Source organism: Anser brachyrhynchus (genome assembly GCF_964034855.1).
Source record: "Anser brachyrhynchus genome assembly, chromosome: 3".
In the NCBI taxonomy this organism is placed as follows: Eukaryota; Metazoa; Chordata; class Aves; order Anseriformes; family Anatidae; genus Anser; species Anser brachyrhynchus.
In genome coordinates this window covers 110121858-110148645 of record NC_137696.1, presented here as the reverse complement: position 1 = coordinate 110148645, position 26788 = coordinate 110121858, and the positions used below count along the sequence as shown (strand labels likewise).

At 36.9% G+C, this 26788-nt stretch overlaps 2 protein-coding genes across 7 annotated transcripts; one reads left to right on the top strand and one right to left on the bottom strand.

The window, feature by feature from the left end:
• Positions 1-20057, bottom strand: CPSF3 (cleavage and polyadenylation specific factor 3). The gene is made up of 18 exons (XM_080585457.1): positions 19928-20057; positions 19179-19242; positions 18348-18445; positions 17393-17521; positions 16272-16449; positions 14603-14692; positions 13463-13613; positions 11337-11512; positions 10840-10998; positions 9966-10112; positions 9208-9360; positions 7112-7220; positions 6362-6460; positions 5258-5352; positions 4663-4750; positions 2255-2324; positions 1588-1684; positions 1-314 (listed from the first exon to the last, which is right to left on the bottom strand). The coding sequence occupies exons 1-18, from the start codon at positions 19996-19998 to the stop codon at positions 213-215; spliced, it is 2076 nt and encodes a 691-aa protein (XP_080441583.1). The 5' UTR covers positions 19999-20057; the 3' UTR covers positions 1-212.
• Positions 20036-26732, top strand: ITGB1BP1 (integrin subunit beta 1 binding protein 1). 6 transcript variants are annotated; one of them, XM_080585461.1, is made up of 8 exons: positions 20085-20424; positions 20847-20947; positions 21313-21468; positions 21755-21833; positions 22550-22686; positions 23616-23708; positions 25491-25640; positions 26348-26732. In XM_080585461.1, the coding sequence occupies exons 6-8, from the start codon at positions 23661-23663 to the stop codon at positions 26417-26419; spliced, it is 270 nt and encodes an 89-aa protein (XP_080441587.1). In that variant the 5' UTR covers positions 20085-20424; positions 20847-20947; positions 21313-21468; positions 21755-21833; positions 22550-22686; positions 23616-23660; the 3' UTR covers positions 26420-26732. The 6 variants fall into 6 exon arrangements, with proteins under 6 accessions (XP_080441586.1, XP_080441584.1, XP_080441587.1 ...); XM_080585460.1 differs by lacking the exon at positions 21313-21468 and having other exon boundaries at positions 20036-20088; XM_080585458.1 differs by lacking the exon at positions 21313-21468 and having other exon boundaries at positions 20060-20093.
• Positions 26733-26788: the final 56 nt, after the last annotated feature.

Below are 26788 nucleotides of genomic sequence, written 5' to 3'. Positions count from 1 at the left end.
CATAATTTGCCTAATTTTATTGTGATCTATATGTACAAATATAGTTGATATAAGGTTGCTCACCCGTTATTTGAAATAATTTAGCAGTTTCACAGTCACAGAATTGATGCATTTGTCTTACTGAAGAAAAAAGTTTATTTATTTTTAAAAAAGAGTCCAAATAAATTTGAACATTAAAAGTTTTTCTTGTGTGTCCTAGATATCTACAGAGGTCAGTGTACTGGGCTGAGGGCATCATAGAGCCTCTGCGCAGCGAGTTCCACCATTTCACGAAGGGAGTCATCATCTTCGCTTCCTGGCTCACAGTCAACTGTCTGGGAATAAAAAAAGAAGTATGTTAGGAAAACTAGCACTTCCTATTCCTTTTCAGAATATCAGGAATGGTCATAAGGGGAAAGGAAAGAGTAGCTACACAAATTAAAACTAAAGTTATCTAGAGTTTTCAGCTGCACTGCCCTATTTTTAAATGGTCCTCCAACATGTGAAAGAGTTCAGTGAAGACTTACGGAAGTCTTGCTACAGAACAAGAAAATTAATTTCATGTTTTGTTAGTCACTTGCTTCAAAACTACTATGTGAAATGCCTCAAGTTCTGTAGATTGCATTTGATTCAAAATCAAATAAAAACACAATGTTCAGTCCTTGGAGATTTAATTTTATCTGTGGATTCATCTGCATTGTATTAGGTTAATATTGTAAAATACGGGGATTCAGAGATACTGGCACCAGTACTCCATCTCCACACTGATGTTCCCACACATGAGGTAACATTTACATCACAGTAGAACCCAAACATGATTATTTTATCACTACAACAATTTAAAAAGTCTCCACAGAGAAAGTATGGATGCCCCATCCAAACATGCAAGTTCCTCAACACTCAAACCAATCCCCTGCCTGCCCTCTCAGAAGCGAGGGGCAGCAATTACATGCTAATGTTATTCACAATCCCGTGGACTTTCTAAGCACTAAGACAGTAACTTCTTGATTTCTTAGACCGTCTTAGCCAGCTACTGTAAGAGCACTGGGTTAAGAGTTAACATGGAAAGAAAATCCACATATCCCATCATTTAGTCAGATCTGTATTAAATAAGTTTTGATATAACATTAGATGAAAATGAAACCTAATGTTTTGGTTAATCCATTTGCACTTTTATCCAATCTATTTCTTTTTTCTCTATTGCAAGAGCTCTTTTCATCAGTGCTGTATTTTTTCTGTACTACGTATATATTGAAATCTAGCTTACTTTATTATTATGAAATGAAAAAACACTGGCACAGGTAGCGTTGTATGTTAACCACAATACCGTAACCTGCTATCCTCTTAATGCAGTTATCATTCGTTATGTTTCAACAGATGAATTTTGGGCCGGGACCAACCTTTTCTTCTGCATCTGCAGAACACTTAAAATATTTTTTGCCATCCCTAAGAACAGCACCTGAGAGCTACTCCAGTGGATGTATTACTGCTACCCATGTTTTTAATGTGTTATTAATAAGTACAAAAGGATCGAGATGACCAAAAAATTTATTAGCATAACTCCTACTGAACACAGCACAGATAAATAAAGTGTTTCACTGTTCATACCCGAGTGTCCAGAGAGACGTTTGCAGTCTTTCCATCTACTGTGACACACAGAACAGAGCCATCTTTTGAACTTACACAGTCTTCTCCAAACATATCCCTAAAACAAAGGCCAATACATGTAACACATGGACAAACAGCAAACTTATGTGTTCTTTCCATTAATCCTAGGCTTCCAAAGGCATTTTGACAGCAGTGTATCTCCTTTCAGAAACCACTATTTAACCCACTTAGATAAATCAACAAGTAACAATCTGAATTATTATGAGAAAGGGTGTCACATAATAGTAAGGATTTTACTGAAATAAGTCTCATCATAAATAAAGAGAAGGATTCCTTTGATTTCAAAAGAGGTAAATTTTAAAGTCATGATCCAAATTTTTTTTTTTTCTTTAATAAGCACTCATAGTATAATTAAAAACTCTGTTTCTGGAAGAAATAACTGGGTCCTGGATTCAAAATTTCAATGATGCCAAGGACTTTTGTTTTTTTTTTTTTTTAAGTACCTCTGTCTCTATACTTAATTCCTGGCTTTCACAGAAATTTGACTGATGTCAATTTGCATAGACTATTTTAAAATAACTTAAACAAGTAAAAAACAGTAACAAATTACTGTATTCACATGATTAACAGCAATCACTTTCGTTTAGAAAAATATACGTCAACTTACTGAAGCATGATTTCCATTCTCTTGCTGTACACATCCATATCTACTTTTTTGGAAATTTTTTGCACTGCAGCTGAAAAGAAAAAGTTATTTTACTTTCACAGACATTTGCTGAGAGGGAAAATTGGCTAATTGATATATAACCTAGTTCCTAATTGACTCTCATGAAAAATAATCTAAAAGCTATGCAAAATACATGCATTTAAACAATTCATAAAGAAAATGTATTTAAAGAAAAGATGGAAGAGTCAAGGAAGTGCTCACATTTTACATTTATGTTCCCTGTACTTAACGCATTTTAGAATAGTAAACTTTGCAAGTCTAATTCTCACTCTTTAATTCTCTTTTTTAATTGTTTACACTTATTCCTTTTCACATTTCCTTTATTTAAAAGTGAAAGTAATCCATTTTCATCACTTGTATATAATCCCTCCACTTTCTCTACCTGTAGGAAAATACTGCATCATGGAGCCCAGGAGCATACAGCGAACACAAAGTAAACTGGAGAGCTGATGTGAGTAGTAGTAATAAGCACAGACATTCCAGGAATGTGTTCCAACATACAAAGGTTGGAATAAAAATATTGATACTAGTTTCAGACTTCATTTCAAAATCAACAGATAGTTTGAAACAAGTAATTTTCTTTTGAACATAATCATTTAAGTATTCGATGATTAAAGGAGCAGGAAGTTGAACAAAACAGACCTAACAGCTTGAATTTATTTAAAAGAAGGCTATTTAAAAACTAGTTTTCAAGATTTCGTAACCAGCTAAAGAGTTCAGTGAACTGAACACAGCAGTAGTTAGAATTTCTTTGAAATTCTTTGGAAAACTTCATAATTGCAGAGACTAAGCAAGTGCATTTAAAAAATTTACTATCTCTTAGATAAGATGCAGTAATAATGTACTAAGCAAAGCAACCTTATATTGGAAACCATGAAGCAACATGAGAAATAATGCAAAAAAGGTATTTAAATATAAGTAGAAAAATGAATTAATTGTGGGAGAAAAAAGCTAGATACTGTCACTACCAACTTGTACAGATAAAGCAGAAAAGTCAAGTCAGATATTACAATCAGAATTTTTTTAAAAATGCAAAACAAATGTGTTTTGTTTTTTTTCAGTCATATAAAGAAAGATAGAAAAAAATGAAGAAGCTAAAGTACCATCCAAAAATAAAATGGATATTTTTGATTAGTTTATGTAGATCAGAACACGAGGGCATAGCTAGAAGGGCTGATGAGAAGATACATACTAAAAATAATCACAACCAAGATATGAAAATTACACTCCGAATTTGCTTAGATCAAGTGGACTGTATAACCTTTATCCAAAAATAGTGAAAGAACTGCTGTGTGAATTTCTCAACTCAGGAGAAAGAATTTTTAGCAGATTTATTGAGACAGGTGTGCGACTAAACACTTAACACCGTACAATTACTTTTGTATAACACCCAATGAATATAATTTTGAATTCTGCTTCCCTGACTTCATCCAAACCTGAGATAAATAACTAAGATGTAAACTCAACTGCCACTTATTTCACAAGGAGAGCAAGGGTACACAAAGGCAGAATTTGATGATCTTTGTAAGATCTTTTTAAGTAATAATAACGTATATTCCAAGTAATGATGCAATTAATGGCTTAAAAAAAGTGATTTTAAACCCTAGATAATACATTTTTTAAAAAGTATTTTATTTTGATAAATGGATTATCATTGAATTATCGGTCTTACTGCGTTGCCCAGCTGCCAGCATTTATTCTCCATGTCATAGAAGGGATGCCAACCCAATATTCAATACCCACTCCAGATTCTTAGCATATTGTCATACATATGCAAAAACAAAACAGTGGAATGAAAAAATATAAACTGTCATCACTGATAATCCCAACAAAATTCCTCTAATTCTTGAACAGTAAAGCAAAACCTGGTATCTGATGACACTGCCACTACCCAGTAATACCACGTGGTTACAGGGTCTTAGTAAGTGTAACTGTGAAATTAGTCAGGCTTTTTATAGCATAACCTACCTATCTCTTTCTGTTGTATGGTCATTGGAATACCACTCATGAATGGTAACCATAACTTTTGAAAAAGAATCTTAAATATTTAAATGTTTATCAGGAATTATACAGTTTAAATAGTTTATATACAAAAAAGAAGAGTAAGGTTGCATTTTCCATAGTCAGCTATAAGTTGATGTATAAAAGAAAGTTTCAACACATGAATGTGCTACAAATAAAGAAAATCAAGTTGTAATTCTGTATTTAAGTAGCAAGAAATCTGAAGAAGTTTCATAACGAGATGAAGCACAATAATGGAAAATCTATTACAAGGCATTACATCCCTTTAGCTTGATATCAAAAATTAAGAAAGCTTCAGTTAAATAAACATACACTAAACTTACTACCTTTCTGTATTTTAGGATTTGACTGAACTTCCAGTATCACTGTTGTCACGGTGTCTGCATACATATCATTAGCAGGATTTGCCACCCACTAGAAGATAAATATATATATATATATAATTTGAGCATATTATTTGGGCTGAATGAATAATGCAACACAAAAACAACATTCACGGCATTCTTTTATTTTTTCCCTGAATTCTAGCTTAAAATGACTGTCATACATTTATTATTTTTAACTACTTGTAACTTGATATATTCTAGTAACCTTCCATGAAAAATTCAGGCTGCTGAATGTTTCTGAACACACTTACGAAATAGTTATTCATTAACACAACTAGGGGCTGTAGGGAAAGGAGAGAACACCATCTGACCTGATTTCCAATTACTATTTGCCAAATAAAAAAGGACATTGAATCTGCCGTTAGACTTTTGAGCAACTGCATAAAAAAAGAAACTTGCTAAGTGAAACAGCATGCATCAACACAGGGCCATAGCTCAAGTGAAACTTTACTTAAAACATTTAATCCTGCATGGCATCAATATGATACTATTCTACAGAAAAGAAAGTATTTGTTTCTTCCCCACCAGTGCCTACCTCAAGGACTACCATGCCTGGTTCTTGGATCACGGTAATATTTTTGAAAACCTTCAGGGCTGGTTTTTGTTGGATTTCTATTTCTTCTACGTCACCTAAGAAGTAGCAACAAATGGTTAGCAAGGATAAAATTATACTGAGAACAGGACCAATTTTATCTGCATAAGAACACAGGTCATTTTAAGGATGAGAGGGGCTATTATTATCACAGCAGTTCAGAATCCATTTCTAAACCTGAAGTGCTTACTCTCTTCCCTTACCTGGTAACATTACTTTCTTTATTGTTTTGTCTTTTTTTTTTCCTGTATGTAATATTGGCCATTTTACTTTTATTTTTTTTGGATTCTTACATTTGACTGCCTTAATACACTAAGTGACCTGAGTGCACCAACCAGCTCCTCCTCCACCCTTAAAGGATAACCCATTGTTTACACAAGTTTACAGCGTGATTCAAAAGCATTTTTGTGTGAGGTAGCATTCAGGCTATGAGATCCGGTGATACGAATTTGGCTCTGTTACTAGGTGACTGTCATGAAAAGAAGAATCCTGAGCTTCAAATCTGGGAAGGCACCCTAGAAAGTGTGCCTGCTTTTGATGAACTAGGACTGGAGCTGCCTCTGTCCCCTAAGAAAGCCAGACAGAGGCTTCTGGATCAGAAAAAGCCAAGAAGGCTAGATTCATCCCTCACGGGGAGGGACAAAAGAGGTTGTATGACAAAGTTTTTGTCTTTGTTTTATTAATTAGATGCCAATAACCATTCTATTTTGGGGCCGGAGACAAAAGATCATTTAATAAATTTTTCATCAGAGTATTCACTTTGGGGCCTGATAGGAGACAAAAAATCATCTGAAACTCTATAGTGTTAGATGCTCGTGATTTTGTATTACAGCTACAGTAGGATCCCTATAGAGGGTTAGTCATGCTCATGAACTAGATCTGGCAGAAGCTGCATAATCTAATAAAAGTTTTAAAACATAAAACAAATTGTGACACTTCGGTTACTGGCAGAGCAAAGAAATTTCCACTCAGAAGTTCCCTGAGGACTGTAAGTTCTTTTAAAAATTGACCACCATAAATCACAAACATTTCCTTCCAAATACGCACCAGTAAGCTTTTGTAGCTGGTAATAAAGGAGATTGAAAGGGCCGGTATATGGAATAGCTTGTGTCTGTGTTACAGTGCTCATAGCCAAGTCCGTATAGTCTGAAAGAAATTTTAAAAGAATGTATTAAAAATGAGCTTTTTAAATTTGCTTCCTTTTTTAAGGAAGTTTGCAGTTAAGGAACCAGCAAAAGCTTGTTATTTTATCATATACATTACAGGCAAACAATGAACTAGGACAGCAGAATTGCTTTCCCCAAGCTCTTTTGACCTTACTACTCCATTTAATTACTCTTCTGTTTTGAGAATACATACATTTATTTGGCAACATACAGCATAGGAAAAATATGCAGTATTTTCACAGTATCATGATTTTTACACTAAGAATTAATGACATTTTAGAACTGTTCAAATTGATCAAGGTGCTCTTCTGCTCTCACTGGTACCTACGACACATATTCAAATATAGGAAGAAGTTTTAAGTAACTAGAAGGAGAAAAAAATTTTGCTGCTTTTCTTTCAGAGAAAGGACAGAAAAGATCTTAAACTTCAGAGGACAATGAATTGAATGTCTTCTCACTTCAACAGTTCAGTACCTTAGGCAAAACTAAGCCGAAGTAAAACTAAGGTGTCCACTAATTACTTATCCAACACAAAATAACAGGAAAAACAAACAGTACTGTATGTGTTTTAATGACAGAAGGATGCAGTAAGTTTCAATCGCCCACTAAGCACATTACTCTCTTTACTTACTGGAGAGGTCACATGGAGAAAGGATATGATAGTTAAAATTTCTTTTAACTAGGATTCCAGAAATTCTCTGTCCTTGTTCTGGCTTCTTATCTGCTAAAGATCCCATCACCTGAAAAGAAGAAAGGCATATAGTGCAACAGGACAATCTGAAGTTCTCATAGCTTAAAGTTAACCGTGGAGATGAAATATAGGTTCCTCAGAAAAAACAAACATGGTATAGAATTACTCTGAAAATAAAGGAAGGTCAGCATAAACATGGACAACAAAAATCTGGGATGTAACACAAAAAAGATTGAAAGAGTAAAATATAAAAACCCAAAGAAGTTTTTTCTCCAGTGGCTGCCACAGAAAACATACATGCAAATCATATTTTGTAAACAACTCTAGAATTCTGCTCACGTAACTCCCAGAAATAGCCATGTGTCCTAATTTTCAACAACGCTTCCTAGTTTTCACACAAACTGAGAGACGAGCACTGTTACCTAGTGAGAAGAAATGCCATTCTAATCTTTTCATACGTCTAGGAACGACCTGGAATTTTTTCACCCTGAGGTAGCTGAACACCAGAGCAGGCTGCCCAAAAAGGTTATGTAGACATTGGAGGCCTTCAAAACGGGACTGTGCAGGGCTCTAAGCCACCTGCTGTAGTTGGTCCTGCTTTGACAAGAAAGTTGGACTCCCTCAGGAGGGCTCAAAAGGTTCAAATTGAAGTCCATAAATACAGATCTCACAAACAGAAAAGAGGAATTACACTGTACAGAATTTTTTATCACAGAACTCTGGGGAAGAGCCGATTTCTTTTCAGCACAGCACTCCAGCCAGTGTGGTAGCTACCTGTGCACGGCAGCGCATTGGACCCTGCTCCAAAGATGTCATTAGCAGACAATTAACACCTTGACCCTTCATCTTAAGGTTGTGCTGGAGTTCAGATCTATAATAACAAGTCCCCATTATCTACAGGTAACTCCAGTGCACAAAGCAGTTAGGCACTATATTCCAGTTCTACATCTAGGCTTATAAGGACTCGATAAATTAAACCGTGACATTTTACCTGTCAGTAACACCAGTGCCATTTTTTGGCATTGATTCTATAAGGAGTTAAGATTAGGTCCTTATTAAATACCAGTTAATCATTTTCATTCACTCTTCCTTCAAACTTATGTACCATGAGAAAAGTGATGTTAAATTCAGTTGAGTCTAATAGAAGTTGGCTATTGGGGACTAGTAATCAAAAAAGGGCCTTCTTTAAAGAATCTAAACTACATTCTGATTAGAAGCAGAATGTAGTTCAATTAATATACATATCTCTATGGTTTCTTGTATATATTAGCGTTTACTTATTTCAGTATTTAGATTTTGTTGTAATATTTAAAGATTGTATCACTGAATATTATTATAGTAGTTTAAATGTATCATATTTCTTGCTACTCAGAGCACGTGCATATAAACTGGTAAAATATTCTCTTTAAGCTGTTTTTTAAAAAATCATTTGATGAAATACACCGCACAGTCATGGCTACAAACTTTCTTCTGCCAGACAATCCTTTTTACAAGGATTTTATTTTACAAGCTGTCTCACTGATTAAAGTAGCTGGAGACAGCATTTCTAAATGTCTGATTACAGTCAAGCATGTAATTATTTAATTCAGCCAAAGCAATTATTCTCTCCTAGTATGTATAGATGGAATGGGTGTTTGACAGCATCTTCCTGAAATGTAAATGAAATCTATTACATTATTTATGCACAGAATTCAGCGCTCTAACATGACTGGAATTAATGTTCTTTGTTCAGAGAAAATTGAGGACTGCTGTTTTGGATCATACAGCAAAGGGATTGGGATGACGGGACTGAAAGCACTAGCAGATTTGTCGATAGCAGCATAGATTTAGGTTGGCAAAAATGAAAAAAAAAACAACCCTCCCCCCACAAAACAAAAACAGCCAACAACATTCACACACCGAGTTCCTGTAAAACACACGCAATACAAAAGCAATTTAAATTAGGGTCTTGAAAGAATTTTAAGAATTTTAAAGAATTTAGTTTTTAATCCAGAGAAAAATACTGTTGTACAGATAAGAAAATACTAATTTTATACCTTGGCAAGTTTTTCTCCTCTGAAGTTTAATGTCACAGCTTCGGTATTCCTAGGATTATGAACTTCTATGTGAACTTCATCGTTATCCTCATATTCTCGTATCAATGCTGCTTTCAACCTGGCCATTTCATTCTGCTCGCCATGAACTAAAATCTGTAAGAAAGACAGTTTTCCTTTTAACATAAGGTATTTGCCCAACCAGACATGTTTAGTAAACAAATTATCTAAAACTGCCATTTTGTACTTCATCTTCATGAAAATGTGCATTTCATGACGACATAATATTAGTTCAATTATTCTACGTACAGTTCTATGCTTGTGTTTGAATTCTATGCATTATTCAAAGGCACTATACCTCGACGCTATACGTAGAAAAATACAAGCAAATAAGTAGAATGCATTATGTAGATTTCATGTCACTTTTCATACATGAACACACTGTTATATTATGAAAGGAAGTATTAACTTCAGTTCAACCATAAAAGTTAGCTTTATGTTTTTGTGTTTGCATGTAGATAGATACATACATATACAAATAAATGTACAATTCCCAGATATCCCACAGACAGACAGTCAAGAGCATGTTCATCTTTACTTCGCTAAGGTAACAGTGAAAAAAGGCAAAGTCTTCACCTTTTATTACTCAAAGGATAGGGATGCTGGCTACTGCTAGACACCAATCGCTGCCTTGATGATTCAAGGCTGTGAACTGGTTTGATGAATCCCACTCTGGAGAAATGGGCAGCATGTATACTAACCACATGTGGAGGTTTCAGGGCCCGGATAAACTCACTAGTTTGTTGATAATCTGTGTGAGCAGAGAAAGAAATGTAATCCACAGACATCTTCAGGGGGAGTTTTTGCCCTGACATAGTTGTGATCTCTTCAGGTTCAGACATGATGTGCTAGAAAAAAAGAGCACTTCTTTAAATAAAAAATTAAAGGCCTCCTGCAGACACCATAAAACTAAAGCTTTACATTTCAAGTATCAACGAAATAATATTGACAGACAAGTTAAATGTGAAGAACTGAAAAAAAATCCTCAATTTTCACAAAACAAACAGTCACAAATAAAAAAAAAAACATGCACAACATACAAATTTCATCTTTTACATGCCCAGCAGATTTGGGAGTTCATTCTTCTTCCACATACATCTCTATAAAATTTACACTAAAATTGTAACAACTGTCTGATTTCTGTCTCTAAAGGCAAAACTAAACACCCTGGTTACCCCTGGCTGCTAGAATTAGGAAGGAAGGATTTCATTCTCTACAAGCAGACAGTGGCACAACATGCACAAGGCACGATCTATGACACGTAAGTAGTGCTAGATTTAACACTGACTCCTCTAGCACTGGGGCTAGGGCTCCCCCTCTCAAAGATCTAAGCATGGAGAAAAGTACCAGTCATTCCTTCTCATGACAAGATAACTGCTCCTAGAAAAGCTCATTTTCTATAACATCACTGGAAATGGCCATATGCAAATTTTCTGCATATTTCATTAGTAAAGTGCAGTTAACAGCAATCTTCTCCCTAAATTGAAATAAAGACACCTCCTGTTGGCCAATTCTTTTTAAATGCAACACGCATACTAGTTTGTTTTAAGAATTCGTGGTGTGTTAACAACTCACCTTAGCAAGTGTTCCTTCAACACAGTACCCGGCTATAATTACTCCATTCCTCTTATCTGTGCACCAGCTCTCAAACAGCTCTCTGGATAAGCCACTCTGCATCATACCTGGGGAAGCCATCACCACACTCGGGCCGATATCATCAAAATGATCCATACTCTAAGTGGAAAACAGCAGGAGCATCAGTTACCATAATCCTTGAACAACAGAGAAGTAGAGCCCTACATTCACAGATTAAACAGCATCCTCATAAAAAAGCTCTTTGTAGGAAAGTTCCTCCTACTAATGCCCATAAGGGGCAAATTATAAGCATACAGATCAATACTGGAAGAAAAGCTGGGATGTAAGCTCCCCTCATCCAGCCCTCTAAACAATGGGAGAGCAGAAAATTCAGATATAAACCTGTAATTATCAATCTATTAGGATATTACACATGCAAACTATTCAGCAAATATGAACACTTCCATCATTGTTCCTTTAGTATATGACAACCTTACCTTCAGGTTACTAATATGCTTGAAAACAAATGGATTGTTGATGTTGATTTGCTTGCGGATTTTGTCATTCATGGCATTGACATATGTCTGATAAACTGCCATGCACTTCTTCGCCAAAGAGGAGGCATAGTAAATAGGGATATCGTGGAGTTCTGGGTGATTTTGCCAGTATTCATCTGAAGCAAATAAACAAAAGTACACATCAAACAGCTCATAAACACAGCATTATCTCTAAAATGCAAACTTCTCAGAAGCGTTTATACTTTATGTGAAACAGATTTAGCAATGTTTTTATCATTTTTATTATAGAAAATCACAATCACGGTCTGTTTTTTTCATCTGGCCTACTAGAGAAGAAAAAGCAATCACCAACTAAAATGTATGTACCTCTAATACAAACAAATGGACAAGAAAGAGATGAACTTCAAATATTTTTGGCCAACCCCCGTCAGTCACCAGTTTCAGCCACAAGGGATAAGAATATGTGATACTACACAGCACTGAATTTACTTTTACAACAAAATAAGTTCTACCACACCACTGCAAGAAAGCTTAAATGTCTCTGATAAATGTAAGTTATAGATCTGACAGCTAGAAACATCTGCACATAGATGTGTTAGTGGGAATTCACTACATCAAAGTTGTGTAAAACAAATCCACGGAGTTCAAGGAGTGAAGGGATTACCCAGTTACATGTCTGGCTCCCTTTATTATCACCAACAGTTATATTTTACAAGCTTAACTGAAACAAAAACAGTAAAAAAAAATCTTCCCCTAATCGCAACTTATCTTTCTCATGATGACAGTAGCGATGACCTTTACTAAACATGAAGAAGAGATCTGAATGCAAATATGCACGCCTAACTTACTTGTTTTCTCACTTGGGTACAGCTCTGCTAATATAAAACATATTTATATTGCAAAACTGCAAAACAACCACCCCAAAAGAGTAGTATGCTCTTTTGGCTGTATTTGTACGTTGAAATGATACAGCTTTAACCTAGCAGCTTTGGTCTGCAGACAAAGTTTTCAGAATATGTCAGAGCAGCTCACTGTCATGAATATCTTAATAAGCTCAAATGTAAGGGGGAAACAGCCGATAAAAGAAGGCCAGTAGCAGGATTTACTCTAATATCAAGAGACTGCGCCCATCATCATACATTTCTGTATCATAATAGAGTATCTTATTTTTTGTCAGACACATATGGAAGGAATAAAAACACAGAAGCCTGTGGGTTCAGTTGTGTACGCATGTGAGATGCAATTGTATTTTCTACCTAATTAAGCATCCAATTGCATGTCTAGCTTTAGTAGATGTACTTCCAAGCTTTCCTTTAGAATGTCACTTTACTATCTACACACAGCAAGGAAAGACCAACAAATTCCAAACTAATGGCTACATGAGGTTCCAAATGTTCAGTTTTTACCTCTTCTATCAAACAAATTACTCTTGCTAAAAGGAAGCCCAGAAGCCTGGAAATACTTTAAAAATTGTTATATCTGAAGTACCTTACAACAACTATTTCTTTTATGTGAAGTAGCTTATTATGACCACGTATGATTTTTTCCCTCCATTTTGCCCTTCTTAACAAACCCTAATTTGCTTTCCCATTACGATTAGAAATGCTAGAAGTGTCTATGGTTATGGTCTTCTCAGCTTTTCCTAGAAAGATTTCACGTAGGTTTGTGAATTAAAGGGCAAAAATAGTAAAACTTTGGAAGAAAGTTTTACCTCTTTTTAGCAAAACATTTTAAATAGAACAATCATGTTTTCATTACTAACTTTGCAATCTGTAGTAATATTTCCTATTTTCTGAAATCCCAGTTCAACAAGATTTGAAGGCACATATTACTATGGAATTACCTGTTCCTTTCTAGGTCTCCTTTCTAACTCAGATAGTTAAGCTGCCTGTCCTATAAACACATTTCGAAAAGGCTTTTTGGGTGGTTTAGTTTTATTTTTATTTTACATTTGAACAAACAATATTACGTATTCTCAAGTAATTAACATACTGAAAAATTGCTGAGAAGTTGTTTAAAAAAATTCATATACTTGGAAGACTGCACATGAAAACATTCTCCTTTTTTATATGCCTTTTATTAAGAGAAATTGGAAAGATACATACCTAAAATTAGAAGTAGTTCTTGCGCTCGACCCAGGGCAAACACAGGAATAAGACCTCTACCTCCTCTATTTACAATGTCATGAACAGTATTGCAGAATCTTGCCTCTCGCTCTTCCCTTTTCTCATGAATATGAGTACCATAGGTGGACTCCTATGCACAGAGAAACCTGGTGTTAAAAGCACTGACACAGACTAATTCCTGATCTTCTCTAAATCCGACAAATTTCATAAAAACACTGGTGTTACCATGCAGAAACAGAACCTTCATTTTAGAATTAAGGGCCTCCATTTGTGTGCCATTACATTGCATGCATTAAGTTTTCAGTTTTACAGTATTTGGGGCAGAGTGGGGAGGGGAAAGAAGGGAAAAATCAACCACCCCCCACTCCAAATTCCCATAACCACCTCCTCCACCAAGATAAATAACCTTCCCCCCAAGCTCCTGCCCATGATTTGGAAAGAGATCCTTTAAAAAATAAAAATAAAATAAAAGGTAGAACTACAAATTTTGATGCTTCATTTAAGAGGTTTCAATTTTACCATATTTTCCTAACTGAAAATGCTGCCACTTCTTTGATGAACAGGTTATTACATTAACACAGCTTACTAGTGGAACATGTAGCACAGTTTAGAAACACCTAGTCTAAAATATGGGAATTGCATAAAAGATAAGATTTTGATGTGATTTAAAATGTAATAATTATCAGTTACAGAAAACAATCAGAAGGGACACAACAAATGAAATATTTACAGCATTACTCTAGAGGATCCCACAGGTCATTCTGAAACAAAACATTTAGGTTAGGATTTATTAAAGAAAAATATCTGGCTAAATTGGTCTGTACAATACATCTAGGAAACACAAGCTGAAACTTGGTAAATCTCTTGAAAAGACATGTCTAGAGGCTTTTGGAACATTATCAGAAGATTTATAAAATGAAAATTAGTTGTTAAGACTTTTTATTACAGTGAAAATAACTGTTGGAGTGTTTTGAATGCTCAGGTGTTTGGATATTGAACACCAGTCACATATTACCATTAAACCTCCACTGTCTTTCTCATGCCATTTTAGTTATAATTTACTAATACCCCTGTACATATGTAATTATTAACATAAAGAAATAATTTTGTAAAACTTACAATTATAAGAATATCTGGCTTAATATTGGGAATCTCAGCTGCCATCAGATGTCTGTCTTCCTGTCTTGAGAAATCACCTGTATACAAAAGCTGTGAGACACAAAGAGCAGCAGTTATTCTGGGCACAGGTTCTACCAGCTGAGTATTTTTCTAAAAAAGCTGTTGTATAGGATTTTTTTTTTTTAACTGCAAAGTTAATTTTAAGGAATGTATGATAAGAAGGTCATCTGTACTTTAACTAAACACTCTTCTGATGCGGTTGGTGCTTAGAATATTAGCTCACCAGTACAATAATACATATATTTTAACTACAATAAGTATATATTTTAATTCGGTATATAAGGGTTCCATCTTCAACATGTTGCATATATGCACTTGCCATTAAAAGTACAAGCTGACATAACAAAGTACGGTAGGTATTACTTGGAAATACAAAGTAGATAAATCAGCATTTACACATCAGAATGCAAATGCAATGAATAACCCCTTTTCTTTTTTTTTTTTTAATTCTTTCTAAAAATTTCTGATGCTTACGAAAAGCCTGTAGTCAAACAGATTTTCCAAATAAAATGACCAAGTTCCTTATTATGCCAAGAAGTAATTAATAACCACTGGCAACTTTAATGGATTCTTAACTGCAGGGTAGAATGTCCTAAATGATCATTTCAGGACTGAACATTTTTTTACTTAATCATTCCACTGATGAAAAGGTGAACAGTACCAGAACACAGAGTCAGCAGTAGCAGATAACTGGTCTACAGGTAACCTATCCCATTCCTCATTTGCTTCACGGGGAAGCAAATAAAATAATGGATGTTAAAACCCAATCTGTTTCAGTCACGAATAGTAAGAGTGAAATCTCTTTCTCTGTCCTGCCTTAATCAGAAGAAAAAAAAAAAGGCAGTAAGATGTCTAAATTTAATTGCAACCACTATAAATTCAGTTCCGCATCTATACTTTTTAAAAGTTATTAAGTCTGAAATTCTCAAGCGTTATAAACCACAGAAAAAGTCCTACCAGAGAGCAAGCCTTGGGGCCTCTCTTCCCTCTTCAGGGCTTTTCTTAGGCAGTGATTATCCTACTGAACTCCAATTCATGAGATTAGTTTTGCATACCTGGCATTGACACAGAGCTATCTGTGATTATAGCGGATATATTATAATCATAATCATAGATTATGATTATTTAAACTCTGTGCCTAAAATTAATAATAATTCTATTTCTTTAGTTACTTTAGCATTAGAATGTCTTGACAAAAATGTAACTTGCGTAATTTGACGAAGGCCATTTACGCACCCAGATGGGCAGACAGGATAAATCAGAGTTAGAAAAACAGCCACCAGTTTATAGCTTTTACTAAAATGCAGCTTCAGTAAGACTGCCTCAGCTATCAGCAGAGCAGCAAGGAAAACCACACATTTACTGATTCCAAGTCTGAGTCATAACTCACCCCCATAAAACCCAAACTTATTACCTGGTTCAATACACAAATGTCACTTGCTTGTTTTATTCAATGAGGAAACACATGCTTTAGGTCAAGGCCTCCCACCTGCGTGCCCAAGCCTGCCTGACAGCTCCAACCATAGCAGCAAGGCTTGGTGGACAATAATAATTAATGACTACATTAGAATTCAGTTCTGATTTCAACTGTGTAGCAAAAAGAAAATACCTTCACACCAGCTATTTCAATCATAAACATGGCTGCTCCCAGAACGTGGCCTGCGTGGTAGCACCAGAATTTGATTCCTGCCACTTCTTTCACTTCATGGAAGTTGATGGTCTCAATCTTGTCCATGCTTTCTTCAAGGTCTGTTTCTGTATATAGCATGTCGTCCGCTGATATATTACTGGAAAAATGAAATGGCTAAATATCAGCTAGTTTTACCAGCTTAGATTATATAGCAGTTGAAAAAAAACGTTCCTGGACTTTTCACCATTGAGAATAAGACTCCCATTCAGAAATGTCATGTCTCCATGGCATTAGAGACATTTCTTAATTAGAAATCAAGTCCAGGAACCCTAATGTAGTTCACCTAAGCAGAGTTAACATGTCTCTTTAAAGGCCACGTTACATTAATCTTTTCAGTTTAGCATCTGCTCTGCATATACCAATCCTCAAAAACCAAAGCAAACCCAACCACTTTTCCCATTGGCCTAGAATAAACAAGTTACAAGAGGATTGTTTTATCACATTTCTGATGCAAATCTGCTGAGTTGAGACAAGCTCAGGACCACTGCATTCACATAGAAAAGATGTGCTCAAGGCATGTTAACAGACAAGGGGAAGAAAATTAAAAAAACAAACAAAACCAACACCATGCAAATAGCAGCATTCTTTGTACCTTTTTGCCTAGATCTAATGCTTAATTTGACCTTGTCCTGAAAAGTGGGTTATATCTTTAGGGGCTTAAAATTCACTACTTCTGCAAAGCTTAAGAAAAAAACCAACTGTCATTAAATAAGATCAAATAAGAGCAATTAAATAAGACAGAGTGAATAAAGAGAAACAGATGGGGGTGGAGGAAAGAGACACTAATAGATTCAAGGTCCAAATAAGGCAAATGAAAAGAATAAGAGGAAACAAGGTAAAATTTTGTTTTGATTGATAGGAAATTATTTTAGAGACACAGTATCCCTGAGGCAGTAAGATGATTCATTATTTCTAATCTGGCTACCTGTGGCAATGCCCAGGTTCACCCAGCCTCCTTGGGCAGCTTCACCGTAAGTTTCCCATTGGGTATACATGGGAAATAATTCAAGGTTAAAGAGAAAACCAACGGGGCACCTTACCTGACTTTGACATAGTCTGAAAGAAGCCATCTGTAAATAGCTTTTGTGGCATGAGTCATAAATGTCCTTCCTTTAAAACTTGTTTTCTGCAAAAACCATGGTAAAGCTCCACAGTGATCTAAATGGAAACTTAAAATAGACACATGAATCCCATTAATAAGTTACCACTACAAAACACTATCATATAATTCATTACTTTACCATATTGACATAACATCATGAAAACTGTCAACCTCATTGTTAACTATGCTGGTCTATATCCTGTACATCAGCGACTGGAAACACAACTGAGAAAAGGTAAGAGTAACACAATAAATTTGCCATTAACTATGAAGACTTTTACAATCTTAGAACTAACTTTTTTTTTTTTTTTTGTAATTTACAAATTTAGAGGGGGAAAAAGGAACAGGAACCAGGAACACAACGAATGTCTAAGACAGAAGAAAGCTAATAGAAGTAATCCTAAGTTTGTACATAGGAAACTTAATTAAAACATGAACTATTCAAATACATTTATTTGGCCACACTTCTAATTTGACATACTCTAAGGAATTACTTTTAAGATACAGGTAGAACAAATGTATATCACCAAAGCTCAGTACTATATAGACAGCTGGTTATGACTGGTTAAGTCACATACAAACGGCTCTCCTCACCTCAGCCAGTAAGTGGTATTTAAAGCAGACTCAAAGTTTGCATAAGTCTCTAAGAACCTTTTTCATACAAAGCCAAAAAAAAACCCAACTTTTCTTTAGTCTTTTTGTAAAAAATTCATTCTAGAAGCTGTCACGATGGTTAAAAGTGACTGAGCATCCTTTATTTAAAAGAAGTAGGAAATTAAAATTTTGCCGTGCCACTACCATCTATGTAACACTTAATTTCAGCCTCTCAACCTACAACTGAGTGTGGCTCAGACCATGACCTCAGTGTATTTGTTCTTCTAGGTGCAACTTACTGACTTATTAGGAGGAGATCTATCTCAGCAGGGTCTATCAAATCAATGTAAGGAAGAGCATCCATTCCTTCCAGTCCAGGATGGATGCCACAATCAAGCTGAAAAAAAAAAAAAAAAAAAGTAAAAAAAAGTTAAAGCTTCACAAAATCACAGAATGACTGAAAATGGAAGGGATCTTGGGAGGCCACCTGGTCCAACCCCCCCCCCCCCCCCAACAAAACACATCAAAAACCCCTCTTCCATTCTGGCCTAAAATATAGTTACAAGAAACTAGTAACCTTTAGCATTACACAGAAAAATATTTTTGTCCTCAATCACTGCTTTTAGCATCGGATACCACATCTAGGGTGCCTGTCTGAATGATTTATCTTCACGGGTGAACAACTTTTAAAAGGCTCCATTCTTTGTATATAATTTTGTACCTATGCAAGCTTTCATCCATACTTCAACACTACCTGAACATACAGAACTGGTATCCGCAAGATATTTTAGTTACTGTCTGAGAAGACACCTGAAAAAGGGGAAAAGAACATGTATGTGTTCACACATGGCTGCTTACACACAACTGCAGCCTTAGGTTCCAGTGAAACCTAATACACACAGATTTTAGAATTCATACTTAAGACATATATTCTGTTGGGGATACGGATTTATTTTACAGGACAAACCTTGTAATGCCTACTATCACATATGTTATATTGTTCCAGAAAACTAAAAAACCTGCCTCTTCTGGCTGACTTCAGGAAGGAATTGGATTTAACCTGTAACATCTTTTTGTGACCTGAAGTACTGTGACAAGAGGGCGTACAAGTCCATTCATGAAATGATTACCATTATTTTTCTTCCTTTAAATTCCAGAATAATGCATGATCTTCCTACTTCTTGGCCAGCACCTCTGCAAAAGGACATCAACGTTACCAAGACTCAAACAACACACAGCCTATAGATGTAACTGCACATTAGGCACCTTTTGGGGAATTACTTTTCTGTGTTGAAATAATGACTGCAGAGTATGTTTAAGCTCAGACATTTAAAGTAACTCAACAGCTACGTTTATCTCAGAAGAAATCATAGAATATTTAATACTGGAGGAGAAAAAATATCCCTAGTTTTGGGAAATGATTTTGGCCTTCCTGTGTGTACTGCACAGCTGCCTCCCAAAACGCTGAGATGCGTAACGCACGCAAAGCTCCTCCAAGAGTAAATTACTGTGGACAAATTACTCTTGGGACGTTCCCGGGGAACACCTTGTATTAGCATCTTTAGCAGAGGAAAAAAATATATATATAACGAGTTAGAAGCCCACAATACGGCTCGCTGTTGAAGCGTAAAGGGCAGAGAAGGGCTGAGTTTTTGCTTCAAAGCTGCAGGAGGAAGGGATGCAATCCTCCTAGCATGAGCCAGGTGATATCGGGGAGACTCCAGGCTCGCTGCCCGTCGGAAAGCGACCAAAACCCGAGAGGGAAACCCCAAAAAGTCCCTCTGGAGCCGGACCCCCCCCGCCTCCCCTCAGGCCGCCTGGAGCCCGATCCGCCGGCGGCGGGACCCGGCCCGGCCCGGCCCGGCCCCGCGGCTCTCACAGGGGCCGGATGAGCAGCTGGTCGCTCTCCTCCGCCGGGATCAGGGCCTCGGCTTTCCGCTTCGCCGACATGGCCGCTCACTCCTCCTCTTCCTCCTCCTCCTCCTCCTCTTCCTCCCGGCCGCCCTTCCCCTGCGGGCGGAGCGCTGCGCGGCGCCGGAGGTGAGGTGAGGCGAGGCGAGGGAGCGGGGGGCTGCCGGGGGAGAGAGGTTTTTGGGGGGCTGCTTGGGAAAAAAGGGTTTTGGGGGGCTGCCCGTGTGTCCCCCGAGGCACTAAGCCTGAGGTGGCTCTCGCCGCAGCCTTCAGGAGCGCCTCGAGTAGCTGAGACTGCCCCTGGCAGTGCTACAGCGGCTTGTTCCTCAGGGCTAGGGGCCTGGGTGGTTTGTTGGGTTTTAAGTTTGTAATGGAGGCGTAATCTTTGGGTAGGGTTGCATGGGATGCATGTAAGAAGGCAATTAAGCTGTAGTTTAAAACGATAAAGTCATCCGATGCTTCTAAGTGAGTAAAAACACTTTAAATTTTGTCTCGTTTCTGTGTGTCTTCATATTTATATGTATTTATCATATGTGTGTATCGTGTAAGTATGTTTATTATATATGTATGTTTATTATATGTGTATTATATATATTATTGATATAAAGTGTATATTTATACGGATTAGAAACTCCAACAGCTCTCGAAGCTAGGCAGCAGCACTTTGGGTGGATCAGAGGAATGGGGAAGTTTGAGCAGAGATCTTGAGGGAGTTTTCACCAGCCACAAATTGAAAACACCAAAAATTTTTCTGCTTATGTTCTTAGAGCCGCTAGCTCAGTGGTTTCTGGGTTTTGTACGCTTTGGATACAGTCAGTGTGGTGTTTGCAAGGAGCTCCTTTCCTTGATGATACGAGAGTTTAATTCTTACCTTTCCTACTACCTAGAGTGTCTTCATTGATCCAATTATGAAAAAATGTTCAGAAAAGGAAAAAAACGACACAGCAGCAGCAGCTCACAAAGCAGTGAAATCAGTACTAAAAGCAAGGTAAGCTGAATTCGGGGTGTGATCTTTATGGAAAAACTTTCACCTGTTATGAGCTGACAGTCGAGTGGTTTGCTTGCACTGATGCTAGGATGTGATTTCATAAAGTACGTGTTATAAGGCCCTTGTGTTCTGAAAAGACCGCTTGGTTATTTCCATAGTGAAGCCCCCAAGAGCTTCTTCTGGCAGCACATACTAAGGTTTGGAAGAAAAAGTAGTACGTTTGTTCTCTAGTGATAACTATTGCCTTTAAGAAGGTGCCTGGTGCTAGGCACCAAGAGTGAGTTTGTTCTTCAGTATTAATTTGTTACTCAGTATCTCTAAAAGCTATTCTTCATTTTAAATTATGTGTCCATTTTGTCTGATAGGTTTTGGAATGATCAATTGAATATTCTGGATTTTCCAAGGTGCCGTTTCACTCCCCTTGCACTGCTATGTTATTTCAAGCATTGGTGACAAGCATGTAGTTGTCAATTTCTTCAAGTTAAGATGCAGTACCAGAAAAGTCTGGACATAACCTTAAGGTTCATTTTCTCTTTTCTTTTATTTCCACCTTATTTGAAATATTTGTGGACTTCTAAAGGGCTTCTGCTGAATTTGTATCAGTCTAACCTACAATGAGGCAGAAAGATAACTTCAGGAAAAGCATAGACTTTTTGGTTTGTGTTTTTTCTTCCCATTTTGCAGTGCTGCTTAAGTAATTGAAATATAAGTATTAATTTATGTTTAAAAAAAATGAGGCAGGGCATCTAAAAGCAAATTGTTAGTATGTTCTCAGTAGCTTTCTGATGACATTTATCTTCTTCTTAGTCTGTAGATTCCAGTCTTGGAGGACTTTCCAGGTCTAGTACTGTGGCTAGTCTAGATACAGACTCCACAAAAAGTTCAGGTATGTAATCAGAGTTTGAGTAGAAATGTATGGAACAAAACTAACTTTGTATGTGTTTATCTATGACAGCAGAAAATGAAAAAGGTTAAAATACATATTTTTAATAATGGAATGAATCTGTTAGCCTGTTGACTTACGCATGTATAACTTCAGGCTTCTAAAGTATCTAGCACTGAATCATTTAGTATTAAGTAATTGTTTTTAAAGTAACGTGTCTAAGTAAGAAAAATTCAGTTAGCTGCTTTAGCAGTCTTATACAGCACAAATCTGATGTAACTTTTTGGGAAACTGTGTTTCATGCTCTTACAAGTTCACATTTGCACTGAAGTAAGTGAAGTAGGAGCTGATTTTACTTGTTCTTGATTACCAGATCACAGTGTATCACTGTTAAATCAAAGAGTTCATTTAAAATTATGTATATAAAAATAGAATCACCTTTCCTGTGTTTTCTGACTAGGGTTGTTAACTGCAAATCAGAATTAGTATAAACAAGGCTGTATCATGGATTCATATAAAATTATAGTTTTACCAAGGGCTGTTCTGAATCAACTTGGGCCAGTTCATTAAAGAGAGGTTTTAATATACTGTGATGAGGTTAAGTGTTTGAAGGTCTGCAAAAAATTGTGAAACTTAGTAAGTTAGCCCCACTAACACTAATTAGAATAGAATTACTGTTCACGAGCTCTTCAGGATTGCTTTGTTTTATTTTGTTGCAGGACAAAGCAATAGTAATTCTGATACATGTGCAGAATTCAGGGTTAAATACGTTGGTGCCATTGAAAAGTTGAAATGTAACGAGAGCAAAAATCTAGAAGGGCCATTGGACTTGATAAACTACATAGATGTTGCCCAGGTAAGCGCATTACAAAAGAATACCAACAATGTTAGAACATCTTAAACTTAGGTGTATTTCCTTCATGTTATTATGTGATCCAACATCTTTCCTTATAAGTTTTATACTTACTAGAATAAAATAGCTTAATTTAAAAAATAAACCCTAGTCACTACACTATGATCTCAAAAGCTGTACTCCCTTCCCTCCTGTTGAATAACTGGGAAGATGCACCCAAAAGCAGTTGTGAAGAAGCAGACTCAGAGCCAAGATCCTTCTCATGAGTCATTATGGAATGAGTGTCCCACCTGAAAGCTGCTGCATTGTCTTCAGCACAGTTAGGATTAGAATAGAATAGAATAAAGCAAAGAATATCTCCTCCAGATTTCATCAGTACTATAGAATAAGTTTTCCTGTAGAGGAAAATGTCGGATTCTGCTTACATCCACTTACGAATCTATGACTAAATAACTTGAATAATGTTTGGGTCATCCTTGCCAAACTGTTTGCTTGTACATTTTTTTGTACTAAAGCTGTAACTGGATGTTCTGGTTAGGTAGCTGATGGTTTGTACCCTTAAAAGCACAGAATGTCTATTTATCTTAACAGCAGCTTGACACTTCAAGTATCTGAAACTATTTTTACAGCCGAATACAAAAGTGCTGCTAGTGTGGAGCTTGGATCACCCAGGGTCAGCGCAGGGTAACAGGGCCAACCTCCCCACCCACCTCAGATTACAAATTCCTTTCTGGATTCATGCAGTGCTTCACATAACGTCAAGAGATTGGGCTAATGCAAGAATGTCAGACTCCACACACTAAGATACACACAGAGGTACTGATGTTGCTAATCCAGCGGACTGAAGTACAAATAAATATGTTTTAGACTGTATCTTCATTGTTCATGTTCTTCTGTCTGCACTAAAGGCTTTTGTTTGTTTCCCTCCAAAGCAAGATGGAAAGTTACCTTTTGTTCCAGGTGAAGAGGAGTTTATAATGGGAGTTTCCAAATACGGCATTAAAGTCTCAACATCTGATCAGTATGTAAGTGATTCACAGCAAACTTTGGTGAGAGTTGAAAAGTGCTTTCTTTTATTTCCTGACAGATAATCAATCTGAGTGACCAAGATGTCACTTCTGGCTTGAAGCAAAGTGGTTTTTTTTGTTGTTCATTTTTTAAAAAAAGCTCTCACAGCAGCACCACTTCATTTCGTATCTCCTTAGGGCTCTGTATTTCCCTTGTTGGATTTTTGACGTGAATCCATTCCTTTTGACAGAGAGCACCAGGCAAAAAACAAGAAAGCTTTTATGCTCTGGGCCCATCTTTCTCTGTGGCTGTACTGCCGTCCTCACATGTGGGGAAAGGGGCATAACGTGCCCAAGACCATAGGTTCCTCGGCCTGAGTTATTAATTCAATTCCTGTTAGTGTGGAGGAAAAGAAAAACGCATCCTTGAAAAAAGCATCTCGTCTTCCTCTTCAAAGTTCCAGCCTTGTGCTGCTAATCCACGAGTGTGAGCTCACTCCAGCACTAAAACCTCGTAATTCCACTTCATTGATCAAACCTATTTTTTGTTTGCATTATTTCCTACGTGTACTTTTTGTTCCTTTAGTGCACTTCAAATAGTTGTTTTGCTAAAAATAAAGAGCTGGTCTCTTCCCCAGGGCCCTCCAGTTGCCTTTGTATAACTCTGTGTTGCAGTCATGTGGTTTCCTTCTGGTCGCCCTCAGAGCCCCAGATACTGTAAATACTTGGCCTTACAAAGTCACGACCTAACCCAGCAATGCCTGCTCATAAAAGCCTCAAGTGTGAGAGTGGTGGATAGCATTGCTCAACATCTGAATACTCTGAAAGCCTCCTTTCAGAAAATAAAACACTTGTTTCCTAATACCTGGGAGGAAGTATAGCATTTGGGCCTCACGCTTCTGTTTTTGCTGTCCTCCTAATTTCTTAATTCTCAGTAAGAACACGGGTTACATTATTACTTACAATTCCTTTGTACTCTGATAAAGGTCAAATAGGTATTTTTAAGATTTTTTTTTTGTTCATCATTCTCCTGGCTTTGAGCTAAAAGCATGCACAAGCTGATAAAGCCTTATGTGATTGAGCTAGCTTGCGCTGGCATTTTATTGCATTGCATTCTGTTTTCCAAATTTTGGCTTTTTGCATTTGTGCCACTGTTGACATTTAATTTGTCCTTCAGTGCGTTAGTACACCTAGCTCTTTCAGAGAGTTCCAAGATGAAAAGGTTATTTTCTCTGCATTCATACGCAGGCCTAGAAGCAGTATGACTGGAATAAAACAGATGAGTATCATCAGTTGGGTAGGAGGGCTTAAGAAGGGCTTTGTCGGGTTGGTCTGCAGAAACCTTGTACCGAATGACATCAACAAATCTCTTTTTGGAACGGCCAAGATCAGACGTGGAACTTGCCAGTAAAGCAAAAAGTACTCTTCGTAAAACTTTCTTCCTCAAGGCCGACCTGCTGCCAGGAAATAACGTGGCAATGAGCAGGTTAAGCACAGAGGGTGACTGAGGATAGGTTGGAAACAAACGTGTGCTTTGGTAATATGGCTAGGAATACAGGCCACATACAAATGCAACTCAAACAAGCAAAAATTAAAGCCAAAATGATGTTAAATCACCACGTAACAAAAAAGAATAAATTCTTAATTAAAATAGTTATGTTTTTTTTTTACCAAGGAGTACTTTTCTCCTGTAAATAAATCTGAAGTATTCTTCTGTCAGAAAGAGAATCAAAATGTGCAGAAAACTGAAAAAGCTGTTGCAGTGCTCCGCGGTAACTCTTGTTTGCCCGCCGGTTTCAGGATGTGTTACACAGGCATGCCCTCTATTTAATCGTACGGATGGTCTGCTATGATGACGGTCTGGGAGCAGGGAAGAGTTTACTGGCTTTGAAGACAACAGATGCAGCCTCTGAAGAATGCAGCCTCTGGGTTTATCAGTGCAATAGTTTGGTAAGAGTTTGTTTACAGTCTTTAATTTAGGTATCAGTATTTTAATTGTAAAGGGAGGAGCTAACACTGAAGAAGCTTGTGAAGCCTTTTTGGCAGAAGAGGGATTGGTCAATTTTCAAAGAGTATAAATCTGTCCCGGCTAAGGATGGGGGAAAAGCCCTGCGGACTGTATTTGATCAGCCTGAGGAAAATCGCTGTGTTCCCTAAAATTGCCAATAGATGTGCATGCCTGGGAAGGCTCTTTGCAACCCATAGTGCTATCGTAGCTGCTAAGGACAATCCTCCATTTGTCTTTTCAAAGACAAAACCCTTTTTAAGATGTGACAGAGCAGGGAGTGATTAAGTAACAATTCTGGAAATGAAGCATGCGTTTATACTTATAGGCAAGGGAAGCGATCTCCTCTTAAGAACAGGAGAATTCCTTGTCAGGATACTATGATATTATTACGATATTATTACAGCCTTAGCAGCACTGGGGGAACACACGAGCTGACCTTCTGAATGCTAGCATCATGCTACGATTAAAGCTAACAACTCTGGCTTGTTCAGAAGAGCTCATTTCAAACAGCTTCCCGCATGCCATTGCAGACCACATAAAATGGAACTACTCCACTTTGCATGTCTGCCAAACAAATGCTTTAAATGAGTCTTGAGAATTTTAGAAGTTCTTCAGAAAGTATTAACATGCCTGCGTTTGTGCACTACAGGAACAAGCACAAGCTATTTGCAAAGTGTTATCTACAGCCTTTGATTCAGTTTTAATGTCGGAGAAGTCCTGATTTTCTTCAGCAGCACATGACCGTGTAGTACAAGAGGCCTTTGTGTGAGGAAGAAACGGGGCTCCTTTGTGATACCACAGACTGGCTGTAGCCACACACAAACTTAGAAAAGACTTGCTGTGCAAAAAAGAGCCATGCAACCTTGTACATGGTACTTCGTCATTCCCCAAACATGACTTGAAGAAACTACTCCACCTTCAGTTTCCAGGACTACAGAAGTTTGTATTTAACATGATATTTTTTTTGCTAAATCTGTTTTGTATATTGATGTCGATACTGTAAAAATGTAAAATAAAACTGACACTTGCTTCTATCTTTTTGTCTTAAAACCCATTTGTTAATATAAAATTCAGTTCTGCTTGACATAGA